Below are 24,274 nucleotides of genomic sequence, written 5' to 3' on the forward strand. Positions count from 1 at the left end.
TCAGTCCACTTGATCATCGTGTGCGACGATCATATGTTAAAAAGAAAGGTCGCGGGTTTTAGAGCACAACGTGATCGAGCTACCTCCGATGAGATTTGTCAAAGAGACGTCCACATCGGGTAACCTGCTGATGGAAGCCGTGGTGATCGACGTGTCGCCCGATTACTTTGTCAGCGCAGAAGACGGCGATGATCTGCGAACGGAAGCCGACTTCGAGGATGTCTCCATCATGGACGACCCGACGAACGTTCTCTCGTCGCCTGAGCGCGATTCCCGGAGTTCTCTGAAGAGATCGTCAGCTCGATACAACGGAGAAGAGGACGAGAAGGCACCCACTAGGCCACCCCGAAAGAAATCGGCTAGCGTTTCCTCATCGAGGAGCGAGAAGAGCCAGCGATTCGAGTCCGAGAGTTTCCACAGCGCCCAGAAGGACGAGCCGCCCTTGTCTCCTCTCTCGTCTATCAAACAAGACGACAGCGATACCTTCGCGGACGCTCTGTCCTCCGCACATCTCTCCGTCACGGAGAGTCCGATCCAGAGACAAATGGAGAACAGCGCGGCGGATAACAGGAAACGCAGTCTGAGCGCCGAAAGGACAGCCGGCTCCAGTCTCGACGACGGAATCGGCGGCGATTCTTCCTTCGATTCGGTGACCGGCGCACCGAAGAAGAAGAAGAAGAAGAAGCAACGCAGGAAGAAGCAACGACACGACAGGAGCAATTCCGAGGAGTATTCAGGCCCCAGCGACTACGAGGCGGAGAAAGAGAAAGGCGAATTGGAAGGCGGAGTTGACACGAAGAGACAGCATCCAACTATAGAGTCACTCGACAAAATAGAAACGGACATTGGGAGTAGCGTCGAACAAAAGACGGTGAAGAAATGCTCGACCACCGAAGAAGGACTGTTGGACAATTCCAAAAGCGCGAGGAAAGCTGCCTCTGTCTTCGCGGATCAACATCCTGTTGGTCCGCAGGAGATTATTGGTGCCAAGGAAGAGGCCTTGGAAGCCAGAGAAGATATTCTTCTGGAGCCGAGGATGGCGCTGCACCAAGCCCTGCAGACGTATGAGAAGATATCAGATGTCAATTTGCCACCACGATTATCAAACATTCGTCAGCGAGTCGAGGACATGTATCGCAGACTGGAGATTCCGCGGGGAAGAAGTGCGTGCATCGAGCTGTTGATCGATCTCGAGGCACCGCTGCGCGCGTTGCTGAAGACGATTGGTGAGATCAAGTTGGCGGAGGACGTGGAGATCGTTCACAACATTCTGGAGCCCTCTGTCGTTCAGTTGTCGCACGTTGTGGCGAATCTTCAGTTGTCGTCCTTGCAGCCCACGTTGGTCGTCTTGAGGAAGATCAACGACAGCATTTGCAGCATCCCCAATGGCACGGAGGGATCGTCCTCCTCCGCGAGATCGATCTCCGACGAATCTCGAAACATATCCAGGGAGATCGTGGATCCTCTGATCAACGTCCAAGCGGCGTTCAGCATGATCTTGGATCGCATGGAGCAATCGGCGCACGGCGGCACGGCGAATGGGGCCGCCAGTCCGCAGCAAGTACCGAGCACAACGGGCTTCGCAGCGTGTCTGATAGAACTTCGAGAATGCGTGTCTCACGCAGCGCACACCGCGATGACGTTGAAGGAAAACGAGACGCTCAACAGTCTAACGGAGTTTGCGGAGCCTCTGTTGGATCTTCAGTTGGCCCTGGCCTCGGAGGAGTACACTCCTCGGGAACTTCCGATGATTAAAGAAACGACCGTCGCCATCGAGAGCTTGAGGAACGTCATCGCAACGGTAGCGAAACGCTCCGGGCGCCCTGAGGCGATCTCCCGGGTGGGAACGATCCTGAAAGCTCTAGACGACACCGGCAAACAGATGTCGAAATTAGCGGAGCGACTGTCGGAGGCGAAAGACGCTCGCGGACACGCGCTGAAGAATTTGAACGTCGACCAGAGTCTGAGCGGCGTGCATTTCGCATTGTCATCGGTCTTGGAGAAGCAAGACAAGCAGACAGCGTCGTCTCATTTGATCAACTGTATCGAGACGTTGCGTCAGGCTGTCGGCTCTTCGGCAGTCACAATCGCCAGCTTAAAGAATCCGACCGACGATGAGATAACGCGGGAGATTAGCAGACTCAACAAATCCTTGTCGGATCTGCAGAGGAATTTGTTGACGGACAAGCATGACCCGGGTGAGGAAGCAATTCTATGCAACTTGATGACTCCTATTGGCACGCTAAGAGAAATATTTCACAGTGTGATCGAAAGTGGCTCTTCGATCGAGTCGATAGCGCCGTTGCTGGAGTTGCTGGAGGAGATAAGGAAGGACGCTCCTCTCATAGCGAAGGAAATATCCAAGAAGAAGGAGAGAGATGCTTTGAAGTCTGAAAGATCCGCGGAGAAAAGAGGCGCCAAGTCCGCTCTGGCTGGTCAAATCAGTCGCTCCTTGGACCCCATCAAGAACTGGTTATCCACCACGTCCGAGGACAGCACGAAAGATGAGATGGAGTCAGCGCTGAGCTCGACGATCGAAGAATTGAAGCGAGACGTGAGCAAAATCGCCATTCAGACATCGTATTCCGAGCCGCCGAGCGATAAGAGCCTGATAGAAGCGCTGATCGATCTTCGAGAGCCGCTGACGAGGCTCCAGACCGCCATCTCCGTGTACCACGAGCCAGAGGATCTTTCGACTTTGGAAGGCTTGGGCCGGCCTATGAAGCACCTGCTGCAAATCATTATGGACGTTCTTCGCGAACACCAAGAGGAAGAGTCGCTGCGGCCGATAGTGAATATCGTCGAGCAGATTGAAAATCAGATATCGTTTTCGATCAAAGAGGCGCTCTACCAGCAAGAACTCAGACAGTCCGACAAGACATTCGCCGCGGAAACGGAAGAAGAGGTCGTCACTGCCTCTCGGGAGACTATTCCGGGTACTCTGACAGAAATCCCATCTACTCCGTTCGAAGCCTCGTCCACCACATTGCCCACCGAGCAAACCGCGACGGAGGATGGCTCCAAGAAGTCAGCCGACGACGTCGCTCAGCAGATCGCGAAGGACGAAAGACACGAGAGAGAGGAGAATGCGAGCAAATTAATCATGCTCTTGTCGGAGACGTTGGAGAAACTTCAACTGGAGATGACTGGTGTTCTAGAGGATTTCGAGGAGTCGTCCGCAAGAACCACTACGATTCCTCAGTCGAAACTGGCTAATTCCCTGGAGGAGCTGAGAAGAACAGTGTCTACAATACGGGTGATGACCACAGTCTACGGCGAAGAAATTGGATCATTCGAGGAGAAAGTCAACCAGGCTGCTTTGGTACTGACCAACCTGCTGCAACCACTGACGAATATACGAACAGTTCTCTCAAGAACACACGAGCACGACGTCTTGGAGCTTATGATACTGAATCGGTTGAGCCCGCTGCTGAATACGATGGAAGACCATGTGATAAGGCAGACCACCGAGTTTATCGGAAAAGGCGAAGAGACGGAAAAGGAGTTCGAGACTCTCTTGTGTGTGCTCGGAGAAATCAAGGAGGAAGTCCCGGTGGTGGTCCAGAAAATATCGTCGAGGCGTAAGATTTTAGAGCACCTGAGGGACATCACGAAGCCTTTAGAGAGTATTCTGGAGCGCATGAGTGACCTGGAGAAAGCCGCGGAGGATACCCTCGAAACGGACGTGGCGAAAATCTTGGGCAAGCCAACAGCCCTTCTTCTCGGAATTATCAAGACCGCTGCTCAAGAATCGGACGTGCTGGAACAACGAGAACCGGTGGTCCTCGAATTGCACAATCTTGTGGAACCGCTTTTGGAGTTCCACACTTGTCTCTCGATGGTGCAAAGCAGTCGACGAAGTCTCGTTCCCGAGGCTGCTCTGTTGGAAGAAAGGAGAAGCGTCATTCTGCGAGCGGTCGACGGCTTGCGGAAGCAAGTCTGCGACACCGTCGAGGCGATCGCGAGCACGTCGGGAGCATCTTTGTTCGACGAGACCCTGACGTTGCTGAATTCCGCGATCCTGCAGGTGCAGAAGCAGATCGGCAAGACCGATTACTCACGCCGCTCCAGCAGCACCAAGATTCCCCTTCAGCATCGACTGACCGGCACGTTGAATCGCTTAGCGAGCACCATAACAGCTCTGGAAGAGCACACCGACGAAGACACGCACGAAATAGTGGCCAAATGCTTGGAAGCGTTGCAAAAGCAAATTTCCCTCGCGCAAACGCAATTTATCCAGACTGAGAGTCAATTGATCGACGAGGAAGCGATCGTAGAGGGCTTCCTTTACCCGACTAATCAACTGTTGTCGGCGTTGAACGTTATCAAGGAAAACGCGCAGCAGAGGGTAGTCTCGGCGACTCGGCCTAACTTGGCGGATCAGCTTCGGCAATTGGCCGGTTCTATTTCGGAGATGAGCTCTTCTTTGCTGGCACACAAAACGGAACTCGTTCGCGAAGGCGCTTCGAAAGGTGCGCCAATCGTGGAGACCTTCACCGCCGTGATAGATGTCTTGGATCACGTAAAGGATATTATAGTGGCGATAGAAGAGATAGCGGAGGCCGAGCGGAAAGCGAGCGTGATGATAACGAAAGTGGAGAGTGTCACCGATGAAATTGTCGAAGTGTTCGGACAGAAGGAAATCGAGAGTGTGATGACGGTCACAGAGATACCGCCGGCTGAAGCGGTGGTCGAGGAAACAGCTCAACTGAAGATCCAAGATACTCTGCCCGCGACACAAACGGCCGCTTCGGAAGATCGAGAGTCGTTAATCCGCGTCGAGCAAGCGGAAGGTGCGAGGAGAAGCGAGGAAGGCGAAAAAGAAGATGAGAGACAGAGGCGTCTGTATCAAGATCAGATGTCGAAGTTCAACTGTTCAATCGAGAATCTACAACAACCGTTGAGGGGACTGGTGGACTTTGTGAAATCTGCGATGCAAGGATCGCTGGCTTCGAAAACGGAGGAGGACAAGCGAAAAGTACGCGAATTGACGGGACTGATACAAAACTTGTACGATCTGCAAGCGACGAGCACTTCCGTCAAGGCGGCTTCGTCATCTTCGTCGATTACGCCGTTAGACAGCCAATTTCGTCGAATGGAAGAAATCTTCGTCGACTTTGAGCGAGCTGTCGACATAGTTATTTCCCAGACTCATGGAGAAGTACGGCCAGAACTCAAGGAGAACATAATGGCATCGTTACAGTCCTTCGTTGAGCCCTTAAGTGCTCTGGAAAGTGCGTTGGTGTCTGTATGTGCAACGATCGATGAAGGCAAATTCAGCGACAAGGACGGAGAGCCTTTGACTGCGATTCCAGAAGCTTTGGTATCGTGCCTGAAGGATATCCTGAAAGCTCTGAGCGAGCTCCAGACATTGAAGAAATCCGTTGGGATTTCCGGCGAGAAAGAGGCAGAAACGAAAACAAAGGGAGAAACGAAAGATATCGAAGTAACAACCGCGCGACCACTCGAAGAACTTATAGAAGCCATTATGGATTCTCAGGGACAGGTGAAGGGCGACAAGACCTCACCGTTTGAATCCACCTCGCCATCTACAGATCCTATCGAATCCAAAGACATCGAGGATCTAAATTCGATGGAGGTGGAAGTGAGATCGAGTAAGGCAGTTGTCAGGGAAGCAGATAGTTCAGTAACGCAGGTTGCTGCAACGTCTGCAACCACGGATGCAACGGAGACATCGCAGCAGACATCGGCGTCTTCGGCAGCACCTAGCCAAATCGAGGAACTACCCGTCGAAGAGAGAGCTTTGACACCGAAATCGTTGGCGGAGTCTCTGGAAGAAGTGAAGGAACTGAAACTGCCAGCGCTGATTGCTCAGCAAACAGCGGAGTTAAACAGCCAGTCCCCTGATAGCAGTATAGGACAGGTAAAAGTCGAAACTTTGCGAGCGATCATCTGTCCTCTTCAAGAAGTGTGCAAAACAATCGACGAGATCGAAGAAATGGCAGTTCCAGAATTACCCGAGCAGCGAGCAGTCGCTTTCTCGACTCTCGTAGAGCCGTTACTGAAGCTGGAGCTCACGTTAAACAGGGAGACACAGCAAACACTGTCGATATCGTCCGAGGGTATCGAAGAAATCGAACAAGACTCGATAACGTCGCACAAGTTGTCGATCACGACGGTTCTGGAAGAGCTGCAAAAGTCTATCGCCACGGTGCAAGAGCAAGTGCAGCTCAGCACCTTGGCTGAAGGCAGTTCGATCGAAACGCCTACGGCGCGTCTAATGCAAGCTGTCGAGCAGCCATTGGAGGACCTGAAGATGTCAATCGCGTGTATCCAGTCGGAGGCGATGACTTGTCAGCAAGAGTCGGAATTATCGAGCGCTGAATACGTCACGGTCCTGCAAACCGTTGCCAAAACGGCGGAGGAATTTGGAGATAGATGTATGTCTATTATTGGCCAGCTAAAAATAGAATCAGTGTCGCCGTCGCAAATTGTCGAGCAAAAGGACCAAAAGCTGGACCCGGAACTCTTGCACAAGATCGTTGACCCGATTCACGTTTTGCGCGAGACGCTCTCTCAAATTGAGGATCTTCAAGACCGAGACAAGAGCGAGTTATCGGAAATTCCGGGAAAGAAAAGAGAGGCTGTTCAATTGAACGCAGTGATGCATCCTCTGGAGAAGCTGGAGCAATCGCTAGTGGCAAGCATGCAGGGAATTATAGTGGTGCAGGAGCACGTTGCGCAAGAACTTGGCGAGAATCGAGTTACCTTGGAAAGCGCGAGTCTGAAACCCGTGTTGGAAGAACTGAAGAACTCAATCACGCTGGTTCAACAACAAGCGGCTGTTGGAGAGAATGTTCTCGTCGTGAAAGCAATCAACGATGCTCTCGAAAGCCTGAAATTACCATTAGCGAGTGTCGAAGAGATCGTCGATCATCTGAATGAAGCTACCGGGATGGAAACGATCTCGGGGCTGTTGACGTTTGCAAAGTCGGTGGAGGAAACAACGAATCGGCTGATCACTGTGACGGCCGGTCAGCAGATACAAGCACAGCAGGAAATTCGAGAGTCTCCTTTGTTGAAGACGCTAACCGTCCCTATTGAAGGGCTGCAGAGCGCGATCCTGCGACTGGAGGACCGAATGTGCCAAACGCTGGAGACAGAAAAGCCGACAGAGGCCCTCGCCTTAGAACGCATGCTACAGCCGCTGCAACAGCTGCAGCGAACGTTCTTAACAGCGCCTCATGAAGAAACCGCTTTATTCCTGCAACAGTTGCCGATTAAATCAACCTTGGACGACCTGGGCAGATTCGTGGCGGTGATTCAAGATCAAGTGATGAGCGTGCAGGATCAGTTACTCCCGGAGGCGAACGCAGACGACATGGCGGTGCTGAAGGACTTTGTGAGGTCACTCGGCGATTTGAGGACGTCCACGGTGGTCTTACAGCAACTGCACGCGATAGAGAACGCTGGTCGGCAGATCATAGAGATAGAGAATGCGTCCGCGTTGCAGGCATTCGCGAAGTCCATCGAGGAGTTCAGAAAATGCTGTTCCGTGGTAGTCGAGCGACCGAGGATCGTCGAGAGTTTCGCGACGATCGCGACTGAGCCGGGCCAATTGGCCAAGGTAGACACGCAGCTGCTGGAGAACATTATTGCACCTCTGCGTATATTGCAAGAGCAGATTTTAACTATCGAGGAAACCAAGATGCAGCAGTCCGAGGACTACGTTATGGAGGAGAGGAAACAACCGGTCACAGTGTTGAGCAGCCTGGTTGGCCCATTGCAGCAGCTCGAGAAGTCCTTCGTAGCGACGGTGCAGGAGCACGTGATCGAGGCCCATAACGAAGCGAACCGTTTGACACCCGAACTGTCCTCTGAGAGTATGGAGAAGTTCGCGCTGCAGCCCATCCTCGAGGAAGTGCAAAAGTCCATCGCGACCGTTCAAGAACACGTGATACTGGAGGCAGGTAGTCACGTGGAAGCATCGGAAGCGGAGACCATCGCGTTGCTGAGATCAATTGCGCAACCTTTGGTGGACTTGAGAGCTTCCATCGCATCGGTGCAACAGGTGGCCGCGATCGCGCCAGATTCCCTGAATGAGCTCGGCCAACAGCAGAACATTTCGACACTGGAAATCTTCGCCGAGACCCTTCACAACTTGGCAGAGTGCATAGCGATGTGTAACCATCAGCAAATAGTCATGGAACCTGCCGCAGACACCATCTCAGAGGATGTTTCGTCGCTGAACACGTGGGCGGACGTGATCGAGGAACCTATTTCGAGAGTTACGAGACCGGTGGTGATCGATCAGCGTACAGTAGAGTCTCCGGCCTCGATTGCGGCCTCGATTTCTGAGGACGAGGCCTCTATGCTGAAGACCTTAGCGAAGCCTCTGACCGAATTACGAGAATGCTTGGCCCTGATCGTCGAAGAGCGCAAGGTAATCGCACCGAACGAGAACACATCCTCCTTAACGGAAAATGAAAATATCTCTTTGCTGAAGACGATGATACAGCCTTTGCTGGAGCTGAAGGATGCAGCTACGCTAGCTATTCAAGAGCAGACGGCCATCGAGCGAGCGAGCGAACATTCGTTCGCCATCGAGGGCAAGAGTGAATTTACTCTTCATCCTTTAGTGGAACCGTTGGAAGAGCTGCGCCACTCGATCGCGGTGATACAGGATCAAGTGCTCGTGGAAACACCAACGGATCGGCCGGGAGAAGACGCCATGCTAAAAGCATTAGCCGAGCCTCTGTTTAACCTCCAACGTGCTATATCGGTTTTAGAGGCGCGAGTGATGTCGCCGGACGTCGAGTCGATGCCCGACGACACGAGTAACTGGATCAGTGAGTGCTTGGCTACACCTTTACACGAAATAGAAAGATCGTTAGCCGATATTCGACAGTGCACCGTGATGGAAGCCGCCAAGATTCTCGTAGAGGAGAAAGGAAGAATGTTAATGCCAGACTGGTCGATCGTCGAAAAACTGCTGAAGCCAATGACAAGTATTGGATCAGTCATGTCGCATATAGAAGGCGACTCTGTTAAAACCGAAGCCATCAAAACGATGGCGGGAGCATTGGCCAGTGTGCAGGAGAATTTGATATTATTGAAAAACAGGTCGAATTTGAGCACAGCTGGAGACGAGAACAACACAGATGCTATCGTTGAGTCGCTTTCTAATCTTGAAAAATGCATATCGTTCATCGAGAGGAAAATCACCGACAAATCATCGCCCGAACAGCTCGGTACGATGGAAGTGGACATTGCCATATCGTCCGCACTTAGTTCACCATTAAGCGAATTGAAACGTTCCATTGTCACTGTGGAGGAGTCGCCAAGTGAATATCTGAAGAAACTGGAGAGACCATTGGAGCTCGTGCAAAACGCGCTCGAGACAGTTGTATCGGCGCAACGACATGAAAAACTTTCGATTTTATCGGCGAAACTGCAAAGCAGCATTTCGGATATCAACGATTCGATTGGAACTATTGGACGCAGGCTGGAGGAGCAACAAGTGCCGGTCGTCGTCGAAGTTTCCATCGAATACGAGGCACTTGGAATGTTGGCGAAACCCTTGCAAAATATTAAACAATGTATCGCACAAATACCGGAGGAACCTAATACTGCCAATGTAATGATTGATGCTCTCCAGAATTTTGGAAAATCCATATCTTTAATACGAGAACAATCGGCTGATAAACCATTGGCGGAATCGCAAGATACGCACTACGCTGCGATAGGACTTTCGAAAAATTTAGTGCCATGTTTGCTTGAGATGCAAGAATCTATAGAGATCACGAAGACACTGTGGCAGGAGAAAACAGCGCTCGAAGGATTAATGATTCTTGAGGAACCAGTTTGTAAGTTACAAACTCTGATAAACATCACCCGTGACCAATTTATAGCGGAAGAAATAATTTGGAAGATGGATAAAGAACAAATAATGCTTAAAAAGAAGATTGCAAAGAAGGAGAAAGAACCGAGTGAAGAAGAGCAGAAGAAATTCGAGAAAGGGGAAGATAAAGAAAAGCAAAAGATGGAGAGAAAAGATGAAAAGTCAATGAAAGAAGAATCAGAACAGCAAAAAATTGGTAAAATCGAAAGAAGCGAAGAAAAAGAAGAACAGAAGGTAGAAGAACCAGAAAAGACAGATCGGCCAGAAAAAGAAGTTGACAAAGTACAGAAAGAAGAGGATGAGCAAAGAGAAAAGAAAGAGATTGTAAAAGCGAAGGATACGAAAGAAGCCGAGGAAGGAGTAAAGAAGAAAGAGATAGAACAGAAGAAGGAAAAAATAATGGAGGACGCAGAAGAGAATAAAAGTGAGAAAGGAAGAGACGAAAAGGAGAAGAAGGTAAAAGAACTAGAGAAAGAAGAAATGGAGTCTATAAAAAAAGAAGAGACGGCACAAATAAAAATAGAAGTGGAAAAACCAAAGACAGAAGAGGAAGCTGAGAAAATAAAAAAGGACGATATAATAGAAAAAGAAAATCAAGAAGCAAAATCGAAAGATGAGGTTACGAAGAAGAAAAAGGAGGAATTTATCAAAGAGGAAGCGGATGCGGAAGTGAAGGTAAGAGAAGAAGAAGTGAAGAAGAAGGAACAAATGGAGAAATTAAAGGAAGAGGATGTAATAAAAAAGTCGAAGGAAAGAAAAGATGAAGAAGCAAAGAGCGAGAAAATTGAAGGAATGGAAGAGAAAAAAGAAGTGCCTGGTGGAAAAGAAGAAACTTCACAAGTGAAAATGAAAGAAGAACAGAAGATGGACGAAGTTGAAAAACCAAAGAAAGACGAAGCAATGAAAAAGTCAAAAGAAGAAGATGAGAAAGCAAAGAACGAGAAAATTGGAGAATTGAAAAGGGAAAGAGAAGAGTTTAGTAAAAAAGAAGAAGTCATTCAATTGAAAGTAAAAGAAGAAGAGCAAAAAGAGGCTGAAAGTAAAATAACAAAGAAAGATGAAGCAATGGAAAAGTTGAAAGAAGAAAAGGATGAAAAGGCAAAGAGCAAGAAAATTGAAGAACTAGAAGAGAAAAAGGAAGAGATTTCTATTAAACAAGAAGAAGCCGCAGAAGCGAAAACGAAAGAAGTAGAACAGAAGAAAAGGGACGAAGCTGTAAAACCAAAGGAAAACGAAGCAATGGAAAAGTCAAAAGAAGAAAAAGATGAAACAGCAAAGAGCGGGAAAATTGAAAACCTGGAAAAGAAGAAAGAGAAGCCTAAGAAAAAAGAAGCCGCACAAATGAAAATGAAAGAAGAACAGAAGAAGGACGAAGTTGAGAAACCAAAAAAGAAAGACGAAGCAATGAAAGAGTCGAAAGAAGAAAAAGATGAAAAAGCAAAGAGCGAGCAAAGTGAAGAGATGGAAAAGAAAAGAGAAGAATCTGAGAAAAAAGAAGAAGAAGCCGCACAAGCGAAAATGAAAGAAGAAGAACAGAAAAAGGACGAGGTTGAAAGACCAAAGAAAGACGAAGCAATAAAAGAGTCGAAAGAAGAAAAAGATGAAAAAACAAAGAGCGAGAAAATTGAAGAAATGGAAAGGAAAAAAGAAGAATCTGACACGAAAGAAGAAGCCGTACAAGTGAAAATAAAAGAAGAGGAACAGAAGAACGTTGAAGCTGAAAAACCAAAGAAAGACGAAGCAATAGAAAAATCGAAAGGAGAAAAAGATGAAAAAACAAAGAACGAAAAAACTGAGAAACTAGAAAAGAAGAAAGAGAAGCCTAAAAAGAAAGAAGAAACTGCACAAGTGAGAATGAGAGAAAAGGAACAGAAGAAGAAAGATGAAGCCGAAAAACCAAAGAAAGATGAAGCATTGGGAAAATCAAAAGAAGAAAAAGATGAGGAAGCAAAGAGCGAGAAAATTAAAGAGCTGGAAAAGGAAAAAGAAAAGACTGGTAAAAAGGAGGAAACCGCACAGATGAAAATAAAAGAAGAGGAAGAAGAGAAAGGGAAGGATGAAGGTGAAAAACCAAAGAAAGACGAAGCAATAGAAAAGTCGAAGGAGGAGAAAGTAGGAAAAGCAAAAAGTGAGGTAATGGAAGAAATGGGGAAAATAAAAAAAGAGTCTAGTAAGAAAGATGAAGCTGCACAGATGGAAATAAAAAGAGAAGAGCAGGAGAAAAAGGATGAAACTGAAAAGTCGAGAAAAGAAGATGAGAAATTAAAGCCAACTGCGATTGAAGAAGCAAAGGTAATACCAGACGAACAAATAAAAGTGACAGATACACAAGAAAATAAGAAAGCACCCATGCAAAGGAGAAGTAAGCGCGAAAGTAAAAAGGCAGAGAAAGCAGATGAAGAACCGATAGAAAAGAGGAAAGAGGAAATTCGCAAAATGGATGAGAAAACGGCTCAAACGCAAAGTGTACACGTGAATGATGCAATGAAAGAAAACGAAGCAAGCAAGGATGATCGGCAATATAGGAAATCGAATGAAGATTGGGAAAGAGACGAGAGATTACGTATGAGACAAAAGCAAGAAGAGAAATTCAGCGGAAAGATTTCAGAATTACAGGAAAGAGAAAATAAAAGTTTATATTTAAAGATTAATAAAGAAATAAATGAGACGGGAAAAGAAGAGGAACGACGATGGCCTCAAGACATTAGAAGCGACGAATCCAGGATATGGAAGGAGAGAAAGGATCGTTCACGAAGAAATGATGACGAAAGGCTGGACCAAGTAGAAATCGAACGTCCGGAGAGAAAAAGAGACGTGAGTCGATTCAAAAAAGACGAAACCAATTATCTGTCTGGGGCGAAGGAAGAGAGACCTCAAAGATGGAGCGATGAAAAATGGCTCAGAAAAGAAGAGAACGCCAGATTATTGCGAGAAGAGGAACAACGATTACGAAGAAGACGAGAGGAGGAGATATCTAGAAACAAGCAAAGGAGAGAAGAGCAAATAAGAGAAATCGAATGGTCTAAGAAACGCCAAAGCGAATCCGATCGCTTTCTCAGGGATTTATTAGAAACTAGATACAGGCCCGAGAAATCGACTTCGATGTTTCTCGACGGCGATTATTTCCGGGACAAATGGGAGCACACCTCTCGGTTTGATTCTCGAGTATCTATGACGTCCTTTAGCATGCCCAGATCATACAGTTGGAGAGACTCTTTGACGTCGCTAAATCGGCGAAGAATCGACGATTATTGGGACTATAAATTACGCAATTTCTCCGCGAACAAATATTACATAGACACTGGATCGTCATACAGGAGACGCAGGAGAAGGGAAAACCGTATGATTCGAGCGAGATCGACCAGTTTGTTGAAGTACGAGGATTACTCCACCGGCGACAGCGACGCGACCCTTGTACCTAGCACGCGCATCCGGCTCACCCGACGTGCGAAGACGGAAACTCTGCCACGTATTAGCCTTGACAGCCACGATTCCGGCTGTTCGAGCTACGTCGGGCTCAGCCAAAATGAGGTAATCACTTAAGATTCAACAATTTCTACATGTCTCACAATATATAGAGTGTGTCTGCATCAAAGCTACAAACAATATTTAAAGTTTCGGCTTGTGTTCGAAGCTTTCGAACACAATTTTATTTGATCATTTCTCAATTTCCAAATAATCCAAAACCAACAACTGTCCCCTCGAGAGGATTCCTAGGAAATCCACGAACCCACCCCAACGATTCTCAAACAATGCAGCGGCATACTTCTAATTTAATTATTATATTGCTGATTACAGAGTCCTCCGATCTGGGATAAACCGAAGAAGCCATCATTTTGCACGAGACTGACGAACAGAATTGTCGGAGTTGGCATGAGAACAAGACTGACCTGCACCGTCCTCGGTAATCCGGAACCACGAGTGCACTGGACGAAAGACGGCGAAAAGTTGGACACGTCGTCCAGCCGCTGCAAGACACGATACGAAAACGGTATGGCGTATCTGGAGTTACATGATGTGCTTCCTGAGGACACCGGATTGTACATGTGCGTGGCCGAGAATATACACGGCACCACGATCAGCGAGTCGACCCTGAAGGTTTACTACGACTATAAACCAACGTATTCGCCTCCGACGTTCGTAAGATCGATCAAAGGTGTGTGCGTGCGCAAATTCGCGAGCAATATTGCTTCGATTTTTTCCTCAAGTTTTTAAACGGAATTTCACTGCAGTCTCTCACCCATATTGTATTAAGTAAGATTTAACTACAAACGATTTACTTATAATGTTATTCATAAAGAATCATTTTGCTTCTCAGATATATATCGGTACTCGGATCACAAGCTCGTCCTGGAGTGTCGTGTGCAAGGATATCCAGCTCCTACGGTCTCCTGGTTGAAAGATGGGGAGATTCTTCAAGGTCCACGTTACAGACAGGCCTACCTGGATAACGACGTCTATCATCTGGAGATAGCTGGTCCTGGAAACTCGGATAACGGGCGATACACGTGTCGTGCGGTGAACGAGCTACGTACCGAGGAAATATCTCACGTGATTCATCTCCAGGGTAATCGAGATTTCAATGTATCATCAATCGAAGTGTATTCGAATGTAAGTCAACAATGTGATTCTAGATCGGGAACGACAGCCTGCGAGCCGAAGCGATCGAACCAGCCTGAGCAACGAAACTGACCTGGAAGTTCCTCGACGGCCGCGATTCTCCAATCTGTTGAAGGATTACAATGTGCCGACTGGCGGAACCATCGCTCTGCAAGTAGAAGTCAAAGGTGTGCAACTCAGTTGGATGTCACGTATCGAAATCCTCACTGATCTTCGTCCGTCTGGCGCAGGTGAACCGGCCCCGGAGGTGAGGTGGTTCCGTGGCGATCGGAAGGAGCCGATCGCGATACCAAAGGCGAGGATCTTTGTTGAACGCGGCCTGCACACTTTAATCGTGCCCGAAGCAACGGAGTCGGAAAAAGGTACATATTTCTGTCGGGCGATCAATGCTTACGGACAAGTGGATACAAGTGCGACGGTGGACGTGATATCGGCGAGTGCGATCGATGGAGGGAAACCAGCGGTGTTCGTCTCAAGACCCGCAAGGAAAACGATCGACGTGATAGTCGGCGAAGACGTCAGCGTGTCCTTCCGGGCTAACGGGGTCCCGAAGCCCCGAGGTAAGAGACTTTTGAGGAAATCCGTGAAGGAGGAATATATTAATTTATTCCACCAACTCAATTTCTCGTTCCTCACGGAAGAGATGATCCCTCCTAATTGTTACAAAATGCAAAACGCAAACAATTAATTGTACCTTCTGATATCAGTAACGTGGATGAAGGGACTAACCGACATTACGGACGGGCCGAGATCATACAAGGAGAGTATCGACGATTACGTGAGGTTGACGTTGAAGAGAGCCTTACCTTCCGATGAGGGTACCTATTGCATTCTGGTTAAGAATAGATACGGTTGCGACAGATGTTTCTTCTCGATCAAGGTGAGAGCATTTGTGTGCATCCTAGCTGCCGCGAGGAGGAAGATGTGTGTCATCGCTGATATGTCCGAATAGGTGAAGCAACGCGCCAGATCGTTGACCCCATCGCCAGATTGGAGTTCTGTTACCGAACGCGACGTGGAAGAAGCAGACGACATGTCCTACGTGAGAAGTAAGTGACTTAGCAATTATCTCGCGATACGCCGACGGAAAGTCTAGTCGTCTATTCGGAATTTCATGCAATTGGTGTGCAGTTTTGTGGTGGGCAATTTTTGTGAAAACTCAAGTGGACTCGTTGAAAGTACTCGTGTAACAATACATTCCAACAATTATCAAGTATGCGTGGATATTTGTTGACTCGAGTTATTAAAATTAGAATGGCGAACGGCGTATCAAGTGCAATAACGCACGCTTGGCTTGGATCTTTATGGCTGGATGCCAGGTGGTACCTGAGCTGAGCAGCAACACGAAATCGTCGTCAATATTTAGCTCGACTACTCATCCGACTGCATAAACTGATCAAAGATCGCCTTGAACATACGGAAATCTATCTATCGGTCGGACAAAAAGATGCGACATATCACTTCCGTGTCCTTCTCGCCTTCTAATGGGGGTGGCGAAGGAATCGCAATGACGTCTCTCTTAGATGTGTTTCGGGACAAACGGAAACCGCCCGAACGAATCTGCTCATTGGTTGCCGATTTGTCTCTAAATATACGCTCCGAAAAACGCGCGAATGCGCTCGAGATGTATTGGGTTGGCAACTAAGTGATTGCGGATTTTAAATAAGAATGAAAATTCAAGATTTTAAATTTGCTTTTTTAAATTTTTTTCAATGCATGTATGCGACACATTGAGCTTCTCTGCAATATCACGTGTTGTGCTATGACGATCTGAATCGATAATGGCCTTGATATGGGTCTCATCGACTTCAACTCGGACGGCCAGATCGTTGAGCATTTTTCTGTGAAAAATCACCAGAACGAAATCTGGCAAACCAATTTTGACACTGCCTTTCTTTCAAGGCTTCATTCCCATATACGGCACATAACTTCTTGTGTGCTTGCGATGCGTTCTTGCCTTTTCGGAAATAATACAATAAAATATGTCTGAAGTGCGAGTCTTGCTCTTCCATTTTTTAATTGGGATAAAAACAAAACTAAAGAACTAATCGATATAATTTTTGTACTAAATGAAAGATAGAAGTCCAAACAATAAGAAAAAAATATAGGTTAGGTACTTTGAGCACGTTAACGAAACAAAAGAAAGTGTAAAATCCATCTGTCGACAAAATCCGCAATCACTTAGTTGCCAACCCAATAGCATCGTTTTATTGCGAGATGTAACTTCTCTCGATCGGATCCGAAATTAGCCCGTTCACGGGGTTTATTATAAGGTAGCACTCGTAACGTAAGATAAACCGCGACACGCGGGAATATCAGAGTTCTTTCAGTTTCGGAGAAACATCTCACGCCGGTTTATTTTAGTTTCTCATCTCCCACCAACACCTCGCAGATTCCACAAATTTGAAATTCAGTCGTCGTTGGAACGCGAGTCATTTCGTGCGCCCTACTTAAAAAAATCTCAAGTTACAATAGCTCGCGTGCGAAAGAGAGATACGTATTGCGCGGTGAAGAACAAATTCTTTTTCGTCTGTTTTCTTCCTCTACCGCGAAGCTGCTTCGAGAGAATCTCTTCCATGAAACCGCACGACCACGGAATCGTCGCCGACGACGAAAACGAGGATATCACTATCTCACGTTTACGGCGTTCGTGGACAAATAAAAACTGTCTGATCATTGACTTCTTAGAATACCTGTACGGGCACCGAGGTTAGCCAAAGAACCCAAATTGCCTGTGCATTCATGTGTTCAACAACAGACATTCATGTGTGAATGACGCGATTGTAAATATTTATAACAAATTGCACAAAGCAGCCGCATAATTTTACGCTTTTCTTTATCAGATGCGCCAGGTCCAATCAGCAGCGAGCCCGTCGTTGTTGACGGTGGCAAGAATTGGCTCTCGTTGACTTGGGGTAAAGCAGAGAGAAGAGGGCCAGCGCCAGTGATCGCTTACAAGGTCGAGGCTTGGCTCTTGGGCGGCGATGGAGGCGCGCGATGGGTAGAAGTAAGAGAACGAACTTTCTTTCAACTTCAGTTGCTTTCGATTCAATTTAATCCGTCCGCTTTAGAGAGCCTGTATATTATTTCATTTCACTTCAGCTGGGCATCACTCCGATCAATGCGTTCGACGCGTTCAACTTGCGGCCAGCTGGAGAATACAAATTTCGCGTGACTCCGCGAAATCGTTACGGATGGGGCGAGCCGGTCACCATGGCGAATTCGGTTTATGTGAGCGAGAGTACCGATCTCCCGGAATTCACGAAGATCCTACCGGGTCAGTTGAAGGCTCTCGAGGGGACGCCAGTGAGGCTGGAGTGTGCGGTAAGCTTGCGGAAGGCGAAGACACAACACACCACTCGCAATGCTCAATTTCTTAACATGACCTCATAACCGCGCGATATCGCTCAGATTCGCGGAGATCCAAAGATGGAAGTGCGATGGTACCGTGAGACGACGGAGTTGGATTCACGCAACGACTCACGATTCAAGATACACTACGACACCTCCGAGTGTTCCCTGACGATCGCGAACGTCAAGGAGGACGATTCCGGGAGATACGTTTGCGAAGCGAGCAACAGAATCGGCAAGGTGTCGTCGTTCGCCAGGGTTCTCGTTGTCACCGACCCGAGGATCATCGAGGCCGACGCGAAACTCAGAACGAGGTAATTAATTGGGTGCACTGCATAAACCTGCGAGGAGATTAGCGATAACGCGTTGCACGATTTCATGGGAAGTCTCAGCATCGAACCGGAGGACCGGCCGCCGCAATTCACCATGAGGATACGAGACAGGCGAGTGCAGACGACTTATCCGGTGAGGCTCACCTGCCAGGTCATCGGACAGCCCGCTCCAGAGATCACGTGGTACAAGAACGAAGTAGAGATCTCTCAAGATGGTAATTTTGGTTGTCACACGCATTGTCAGAGAGCGACTCCTTAACTTAAGGAGTCGAGCCTGGACTTTCCACATCTGGCGAATCGTTGCGTTGATTGCGTGAACATTTTTGTGAAGAAATCCGTGAAAACTTTCTCGTTGCAAACGTTTCCTCTTCCTTAGACCGCCACATCTTCTGGGACGACGACTCGAACTTCCACACGCTGGAGATCATCCACTCGACCCTCGAAGACTCCGGATGCTACATGGCGACAGCTAGGAACATAAACGGCTCGGTGTCGTGCCGGTGCGTCCTCGTGGTGGACAAGGGGATTCGCGCTTACATCGCCCCCGAATTCCTGCGCGACCTCGACGCCGCTTACACGATCCACCCAGGCAGGGAGCTACGGATGTCCGCACAAGTCGAGGCTTACCCGAGTGTTGGCGTGGTCTGGTGAGCAACCTGTGGCTGTTCTCTCGCGCGCTTTCTTTTGTTTCCGATTCCGTTCAGAGCGAGAGTGACTTCTCTCCTGTCATTTCTCGGCTTCGCACAGGCATCGTGATGGTATCCGCCTGCGACCCAGTAGAAGGGCCACGATGACCTTGAGTCACGATGGCAGCATCCAGTTCTCTCTGGCTAACATCACCGACCGCGACGCTGGAATTTACAGCTGTACCGCGACTAACGCGGTGGGTCACGCCGAAACAACTGCCAGGGTGGCTGTGGTGACAGCCACAGGCCACGATCAGTCTTCCGTTGATGAATCATCTGACATTATCAGCGCGACCCCCGCGGATATACCGTAAGTCGCAGCGTAATTTCGGCGGTCGTGTCGACCGCCGAGTTCTAACAAGCGCGTGATCTTCTAGATATTCGAAGGAGCCTCTTTTCGTCACGAAACCATTATCGACGGAAGCGGTGGAGGGCGATACGGTCATCATATTGTGCGAGGTTGTCGGAGATCCCAAGCCAGAAGTAATATGGCTGCGCGACTTCCTCAAGGTGAGCCATACAGCTTTATGAACAATCATAATGCGCTGCTGAAATATCACGAACAACCGCAGACGGAGAAAAAACGGATATTACGCAAAGCGACGCGTATACAAAGCACATGCCTCGATTAGTTGCGCAGGTTGAGTCAACTGCAAAAAATTGACTGACCAAGTGTATTATACCTGTGAACGAGCGAGCGGAGGAGCGGAGCATTGTATGCACCGAGAGAGAGAGAGAGAGAGAGAGAGAGAGAGAGAGAGAGAGAGAGAGAGAGAGAGAGTGGCATTGACATTGATCGAGAATGGCAACGACGGCGTTACGTCACGTTTGCATTTTTAATACGGACAAAAGAGCGAGGCGCGACATGTCGCGCGTCTCCGCAAGGGATTCGCGCAATCAATGGACGACCCATGTCGACCCAAGATGGAGCAAACGGAAGTGGTTGACCGGCGAAACAGAGAGGTTCACGACGGCCGCGCGTCACAACTGAATAACTGCATTAATCGCAAAATATACGTGCGGAATGGTGTCCCCACTTGTCGTCGGCCAGGTCGGCTCTCCTCGCCGATGGATCGCCGATGGATCGCTGTTACGTTGCCCGCGGCAAAACAGTCGCCGCGTAACTTTAGCGAACGAACAGCCGCTCCGACTTTTGATCGCCCATGCCGCACGACATCGCGTCGCGCTGTGCTCTCTCTCTCTCTCTCTCTCTCTCTCTCTCTCTGCGGCTGCAGTGCGGATTGTTATTTTTTTATCACACCACCGTTCCCCGAGACTTGTGATCGCCTCATAGTTCACCAGCAACCAGCAACCTAACCAGCGAGCGCTCGCTCGACCGATCTGGACGAAAGAGTCCAGTGAAAAAAATTAGATTCAACTCGATGTGGAATACATTAGCGTAAGTGTGTCTGCCGAATTACCGGTCATGATTTCATGATTTAATTGTCGACGGGTAGGAGCAATCGCTCTCACACATCTGAGGTCGAACGAAATCGAGAAGCTGCTTTGAACGAGGAGAGCTGCTTGAATCAGACACGCTCGAGTAAGATCGCTCGCGCCGAGCTGATGAATTATTAAACGCTCGTGTTACAAGTGATTTGATTTGCCGTGAGGTCGCCCGCGCGAGAATCCCTTCTTCTTTCGTTCACGGAGACGCGACGTGAATGCAAATGCAGCGTGCTCGCTCATCTGTGATTTTATCAGCCAAATATGACCAGGCTGTGTGTGACTTCGTGGGCGGTTGCGATCGACAGGGTCGAAAAGCGAGAGTGAAAAATCGTCTCTCATGACGGCCGAAGAAACATCGCCTTCAATCGAGTCCGCGTTTAATCATTTCGTTCGGTTAGGCGTGTTTGTTCCGCGCAGGCGGGTTCCGCGGGTTACACTGACATAAAATGACATCTCTCAACGCTGTCAACGAGTCCTTGCTGCCAGTCGGCGATTTATGGCGCTCGGTTTTCGCAACGGGCAGGTATCCCGCATAAATTTGAGCGCAGTCGAGGAGCAGAAGCGCGATGTGACAGCCAGCAGATAGATACATCTCGGCGACTTCATTATGTCACGCACCTCCGTCTAGACGACGGCTATTAATCCAAATGGAATCGGCGGATTCGCGACATTCGAACACGCTGCGAATACGCGCGTGAGCAGAGCGATTTCAGCAACGCACGTTGGCGCGCTCGTGTATCACGCGCAACCAGATCAAACTGCAGCCGATCTGCCTTCGACTTTCGCTCCCTATATGGGCTAGAGCCGCTGACGAAGACATCTCTCGTTTCTCGCTTCTCTCTCGCCGAGACCACTCCGTGCTCTCGAGTGCCGCTCAGGCGGCACCGCATGCTGAGTTTGAACCCCGCGTGAATGTTGCGTAACGCGCGTCCAAAATCCGTCGACGTAGCGCGCACGGCGATTGAAACGCGCTAAAGCGGACATAATCATGCGCAATAGTCGCGAACGAGGACACGCCGAGCGGCGCATGACGCAAAACAACATCGCCTTCGTGCGATGCGACGCATCCTCTCGGTGTGTTTATTATGGTTTCGTTTAGGTTCGACGCTGCCGGTGGATGACGTCGCGCTCCGCGGAAACGCCGACGTCTGACGTCGTGCAGCTCCAAGCGGCGCGGAAGCTCATCCACGCGGACACGAGCCTTCGTTCTTCATTTCCTCGATAGTTTAACGCTCATTCGCGACGAATGCGGGAGTTCTCCCGCAAGCGAGCAAACCCGCGAAACAAACGCAAACGCGGAAGCACGTTGATAAGAAAGTGTTGTAAACATTCTCGCGATTCAGCTTCAGTCCCGCTAGATGCCTGCGACTCGCGATAAGGATTCTAAGATTTCCTCGGCTTCGACGGTGGTCTCACGCCTGCGATCTGATTTCCGACTTGCAGCCCGACTATTACCGGGACGCGCCTCACTTCCGGCTGGTGGGTGCAGGGCCACAATATCGGCTGGAGATACCTTACGCCAAGCTCGACTTCACCGGAACGTACTCCGTGATAGCTCGCAACTGCCATGGGGAGGCGAAGGCTGTAATTTCCTTGCAAATCTATGCCAGAGGTAAGTCCTCGGAGACGAGCGAGCGAGCGAGATTTGCTGTCGAATCGTGCTGAGATCTAATTCGACGACTTCTTCAGGTCAAGGCAAAGAGGACCGTGCGCAAAAGTCTCGTCACGGGTGAGCAACTTGTGCAAAGATGTCGTGTAACCCGCTGAGACCCGCTTTCTTCTCTCAGACGTGGAAAGCTTCATCGATGATTTATGTATAAACGCACGTTGATGTATTTTCCACTGATTGATAAAATTGATCCACATTTGCAGGAAAGTGCTGAGTTTGCCGATCGTAAAGAGGGAACTGCGAGACCTCAGGTGTTGCGACGGCGACGCCGTCTCCCTCGAGTGCAAGGTTTACGCCACGCCGGAGCCGCCTTTGGTTCGCTGGGAACGAGGAGGCAAGGTGAGAAAAAAACTGATCGATATGCGTCACGTAGCCGCGATGACTCGTAGCTGCGATAAAAAATATATGTCCCGTCGCAGATTATAACGATGGTCGGCGACTTCAACGGCGAATTCGACGGCGAGACGGCGCGACTGAACATCCAACACGTCTATCCCGAGGATGAAGGGGAGTACACGTGTGTGGCTTACAACGACCTCGGGAAAGCGTACACGTCAGCCTGTCTAGTCGTGGATGGTAATTTCGCACAGCTCTCGCACAGCCCGCTTGACGAAAGCGCTCCTTTCGACGAAGACGCGACGCGAATCAACGCGCGACGTTCTCGTTTCACGTCTCTGAGTCACGCTCGCATTTATTATGCTAATTATCGGCCGCTCTCAAAGTCTGCGTCGTGACGTGACTGATGAGCTCGAGTTAATCATAATTTTGTGCAAAATAACGCATTCCTGGAACGCTCACGCGACAGATCAGACAGATTTGTGACAAATGCATCTCCTTCGCACACATCGCGGATAATTGTCCGCGGTGTTTTATTATTTTTCTCATCGATATATCCGCGTCGTGAGACGCGATGGCATACCCGTGTTGCAGTACCCGAAGGAAAAGAAAACATCCTTAGCCAAAGACTGACGAGGCCGATAGGTTTGCTCTCAGCGGGATCGACGCCGAGATCGACGCCGCGATCGACGCCCATCAGGAGCCTGTCGCCGGCAGTTTCGCGTAAGTGGAAAATCGCAAATCAAAAGCCCAAATCAAAAGTCCTCTCTCGCGAATGTCTTCGCGAAGAGTCAAGTGTAGAGACGCGGCGAGACACTGGCTTCGCCAAAATAACCGACCGTGCCAATTGCTCTCAGATGGACGCGAATTCAGGTCGCCGCAGATGCTAGCAAGAAGGGGCACGTCCAGGCGGCCGAAGGTTTGCCCGCCGAAATTTTACGCGGTGCCGCACAATCGCTTGGTCCAGGAGGGCGAGACCGTGCGTTTCCAGTGCGCGGTGGTCGGCCACCCGGCGCCCTGGGTGAGATGGGACAAGAACGGCACCATCGTGACACCGAGCGCACGAGTCTCTATCAAGGAACGGGACGACGTGAAGATACTCGAGATCGTCGACGTGATGCGGGAGGACGCCGCTCTCTACAGAATTACGGCGGAGAATGATTTCGGCCGGATCGAGGCCAGCGCTCGTCTCGAAGTGATAAGTACGTATTGTGCATTGGTGAGTGGTAGTACGTTCTATCTTGCTCTGTAGACATCTTCGAGTGAAATTCCGCTCGTGACGTCGAGTGACGTCGACGCCGAGCCATTGAAATTCGAAGAGCGCTTCCGAGCGAGGTCTTCGCTCGCTTATACTCCGGGAGCTTTAATTTTCAAATAAAAAAAAAAAAAAAGAAAAAAAAAAGTAAAAATGAACAAAAGATAAAGCACGAAAGATTCGAAATTTAGAGAGTGAGCTTAGGATTAATTAGGACTAGAAATGTCGAATCTTGCGCGTACGTGACTTTGTTCTATACTGTCGAATTCATTGATCGGGAAAAGGTCGATACGAATCGACAAGTCGGACCATCAGGACCAGGAGCGCCTCGCCCAGGACATATCCCACGTTCGACAGGAGCCTCCTGCCGACCACCGGCAGGATAAACGGGCGTTTGCAACTGGAATGCCGCATGAGAGGTACACCGAGCGTCACGCCGACGTGGTACAGGTGAGGCTGCGGAGATTTTAACGCGTGGTGCAACGACTCTAACGCAACCCAAGCTTCATCTCGATCAGTCTCTTTTTCTCTACCTAGGAACGGACGGCCGTTGGAACGATCGAGCAGAATAAAGAGATACTTCGACGGCGCGACAGCCAAAATCGAAATATCGAAAGTGAAAGCCAGCGACGCGGGTGAATACACGTGCGTGGCGACCAACGTCCTTGGATCGACGAGGAACAGTTGTCAGGTAAGACGAGCAACAGAGTAACG

At 49.1% G+C, this 24,274-nt stretch overlaps 1 protein-coding gene across 5 annotated transcripts in view; it reads left to right on the plus strand.

The window, feature by feature from the left end:
* Positions 1–24,274, plus strand: part of LOC105184350 (titin homolog) — a 42,684-nt gene that overhangs the window by 10,610 nt on the left and 7,800 nt on the right. For all 5 annotated transcript variants that reach the window (XM_025305167.1, XM_025305177.1, XM_025305170.1 and 2 more), the window contains 22 exons: positions 63–13,393; positions 13,661–14,018; positions 14,181–14,429; positions 14,497–14,649; positions 14,713–15,042; positions 15,190–15,362; positions 15,435–15,531; positions 17,326–17,489; positions 17,585–17,806; positions 17,894–18,147; positions 18,220–18,380; positions 18,542–18,812; positions 18,913–19,161; positions 19,229–19,361; positions 21,744–21,912; positions 21,990–22,029; positions 22,173–22,308; positions 22,389–22,545; positions 22,900–23,028; positions 23,163–23,507; positions 23,845–24,010; positions 24,098–24,251. In XM_025305167.1, coding sequence (XP_025160952.1) covers positions 63–13,393; positions 13,661–14,018; positions 14,181–14,429; positions 14,497–14,649; positions 14,713–15,042; positions 15,190–15,362; positions 15,435–15,531; positions 17,326–17,489; positions 17,585–17,806; positions 17,894–18,147; positions 18,220–18,380; positions 18,542–18,812; positions 18,913–19,161; positions 19,229–19,361; positions 21,744–21,912; positions 21,990–22,029; positions 22,173–22,308; positions 22,389–22,545; positions 22,900–23,028; positions 23,163–23,507; positions 23,845–24,010; positions 24,098–24,251 — 17,441 coding nt within the window. The remainder of the gene's footprint in view (positions 1–62; positions 13,394–13,660; positions 14,019–14,180; positions 14,430–14,496; positions 14,650–14,712; positions 15,043–15,189; positions 15,363–15,434; positions 15,532–17,325; positions 17,490–17,584; positions 17,807–17,893; positions 18,148–18,219; positions 18,381–18,541; positions 18,813–18,912; positions 19,162–19,228; positions 19,362–21,743; positions 21,913–21,989; positions 22,030–22,172; positions 22,309–22,388; positions 22,546–22,899; positions 23,029–23,162; positions 23,508–23,844; positions 24,011–24,097; positions 24,252–24,274) is intronic.

The sequence above is a fragment of the Harpegnathos saltator genome, unplaced genomic scaffold, assembly GCF_003227715.2.
Source record: "Harpegnathos saltator strain DR-91 unplaced genomic scaffold, Hsal_v8.6 scaffold12, whole genome shotgun sequence".
In the NCBI taxonomy this organism is placed as follows: domain Eukaryota; kingdom Metazoa; phylum Arthropoda; class Insecta; order Hymenoptera; family Formicidae; genus Harpegnathos; species Harpegnathos saltator.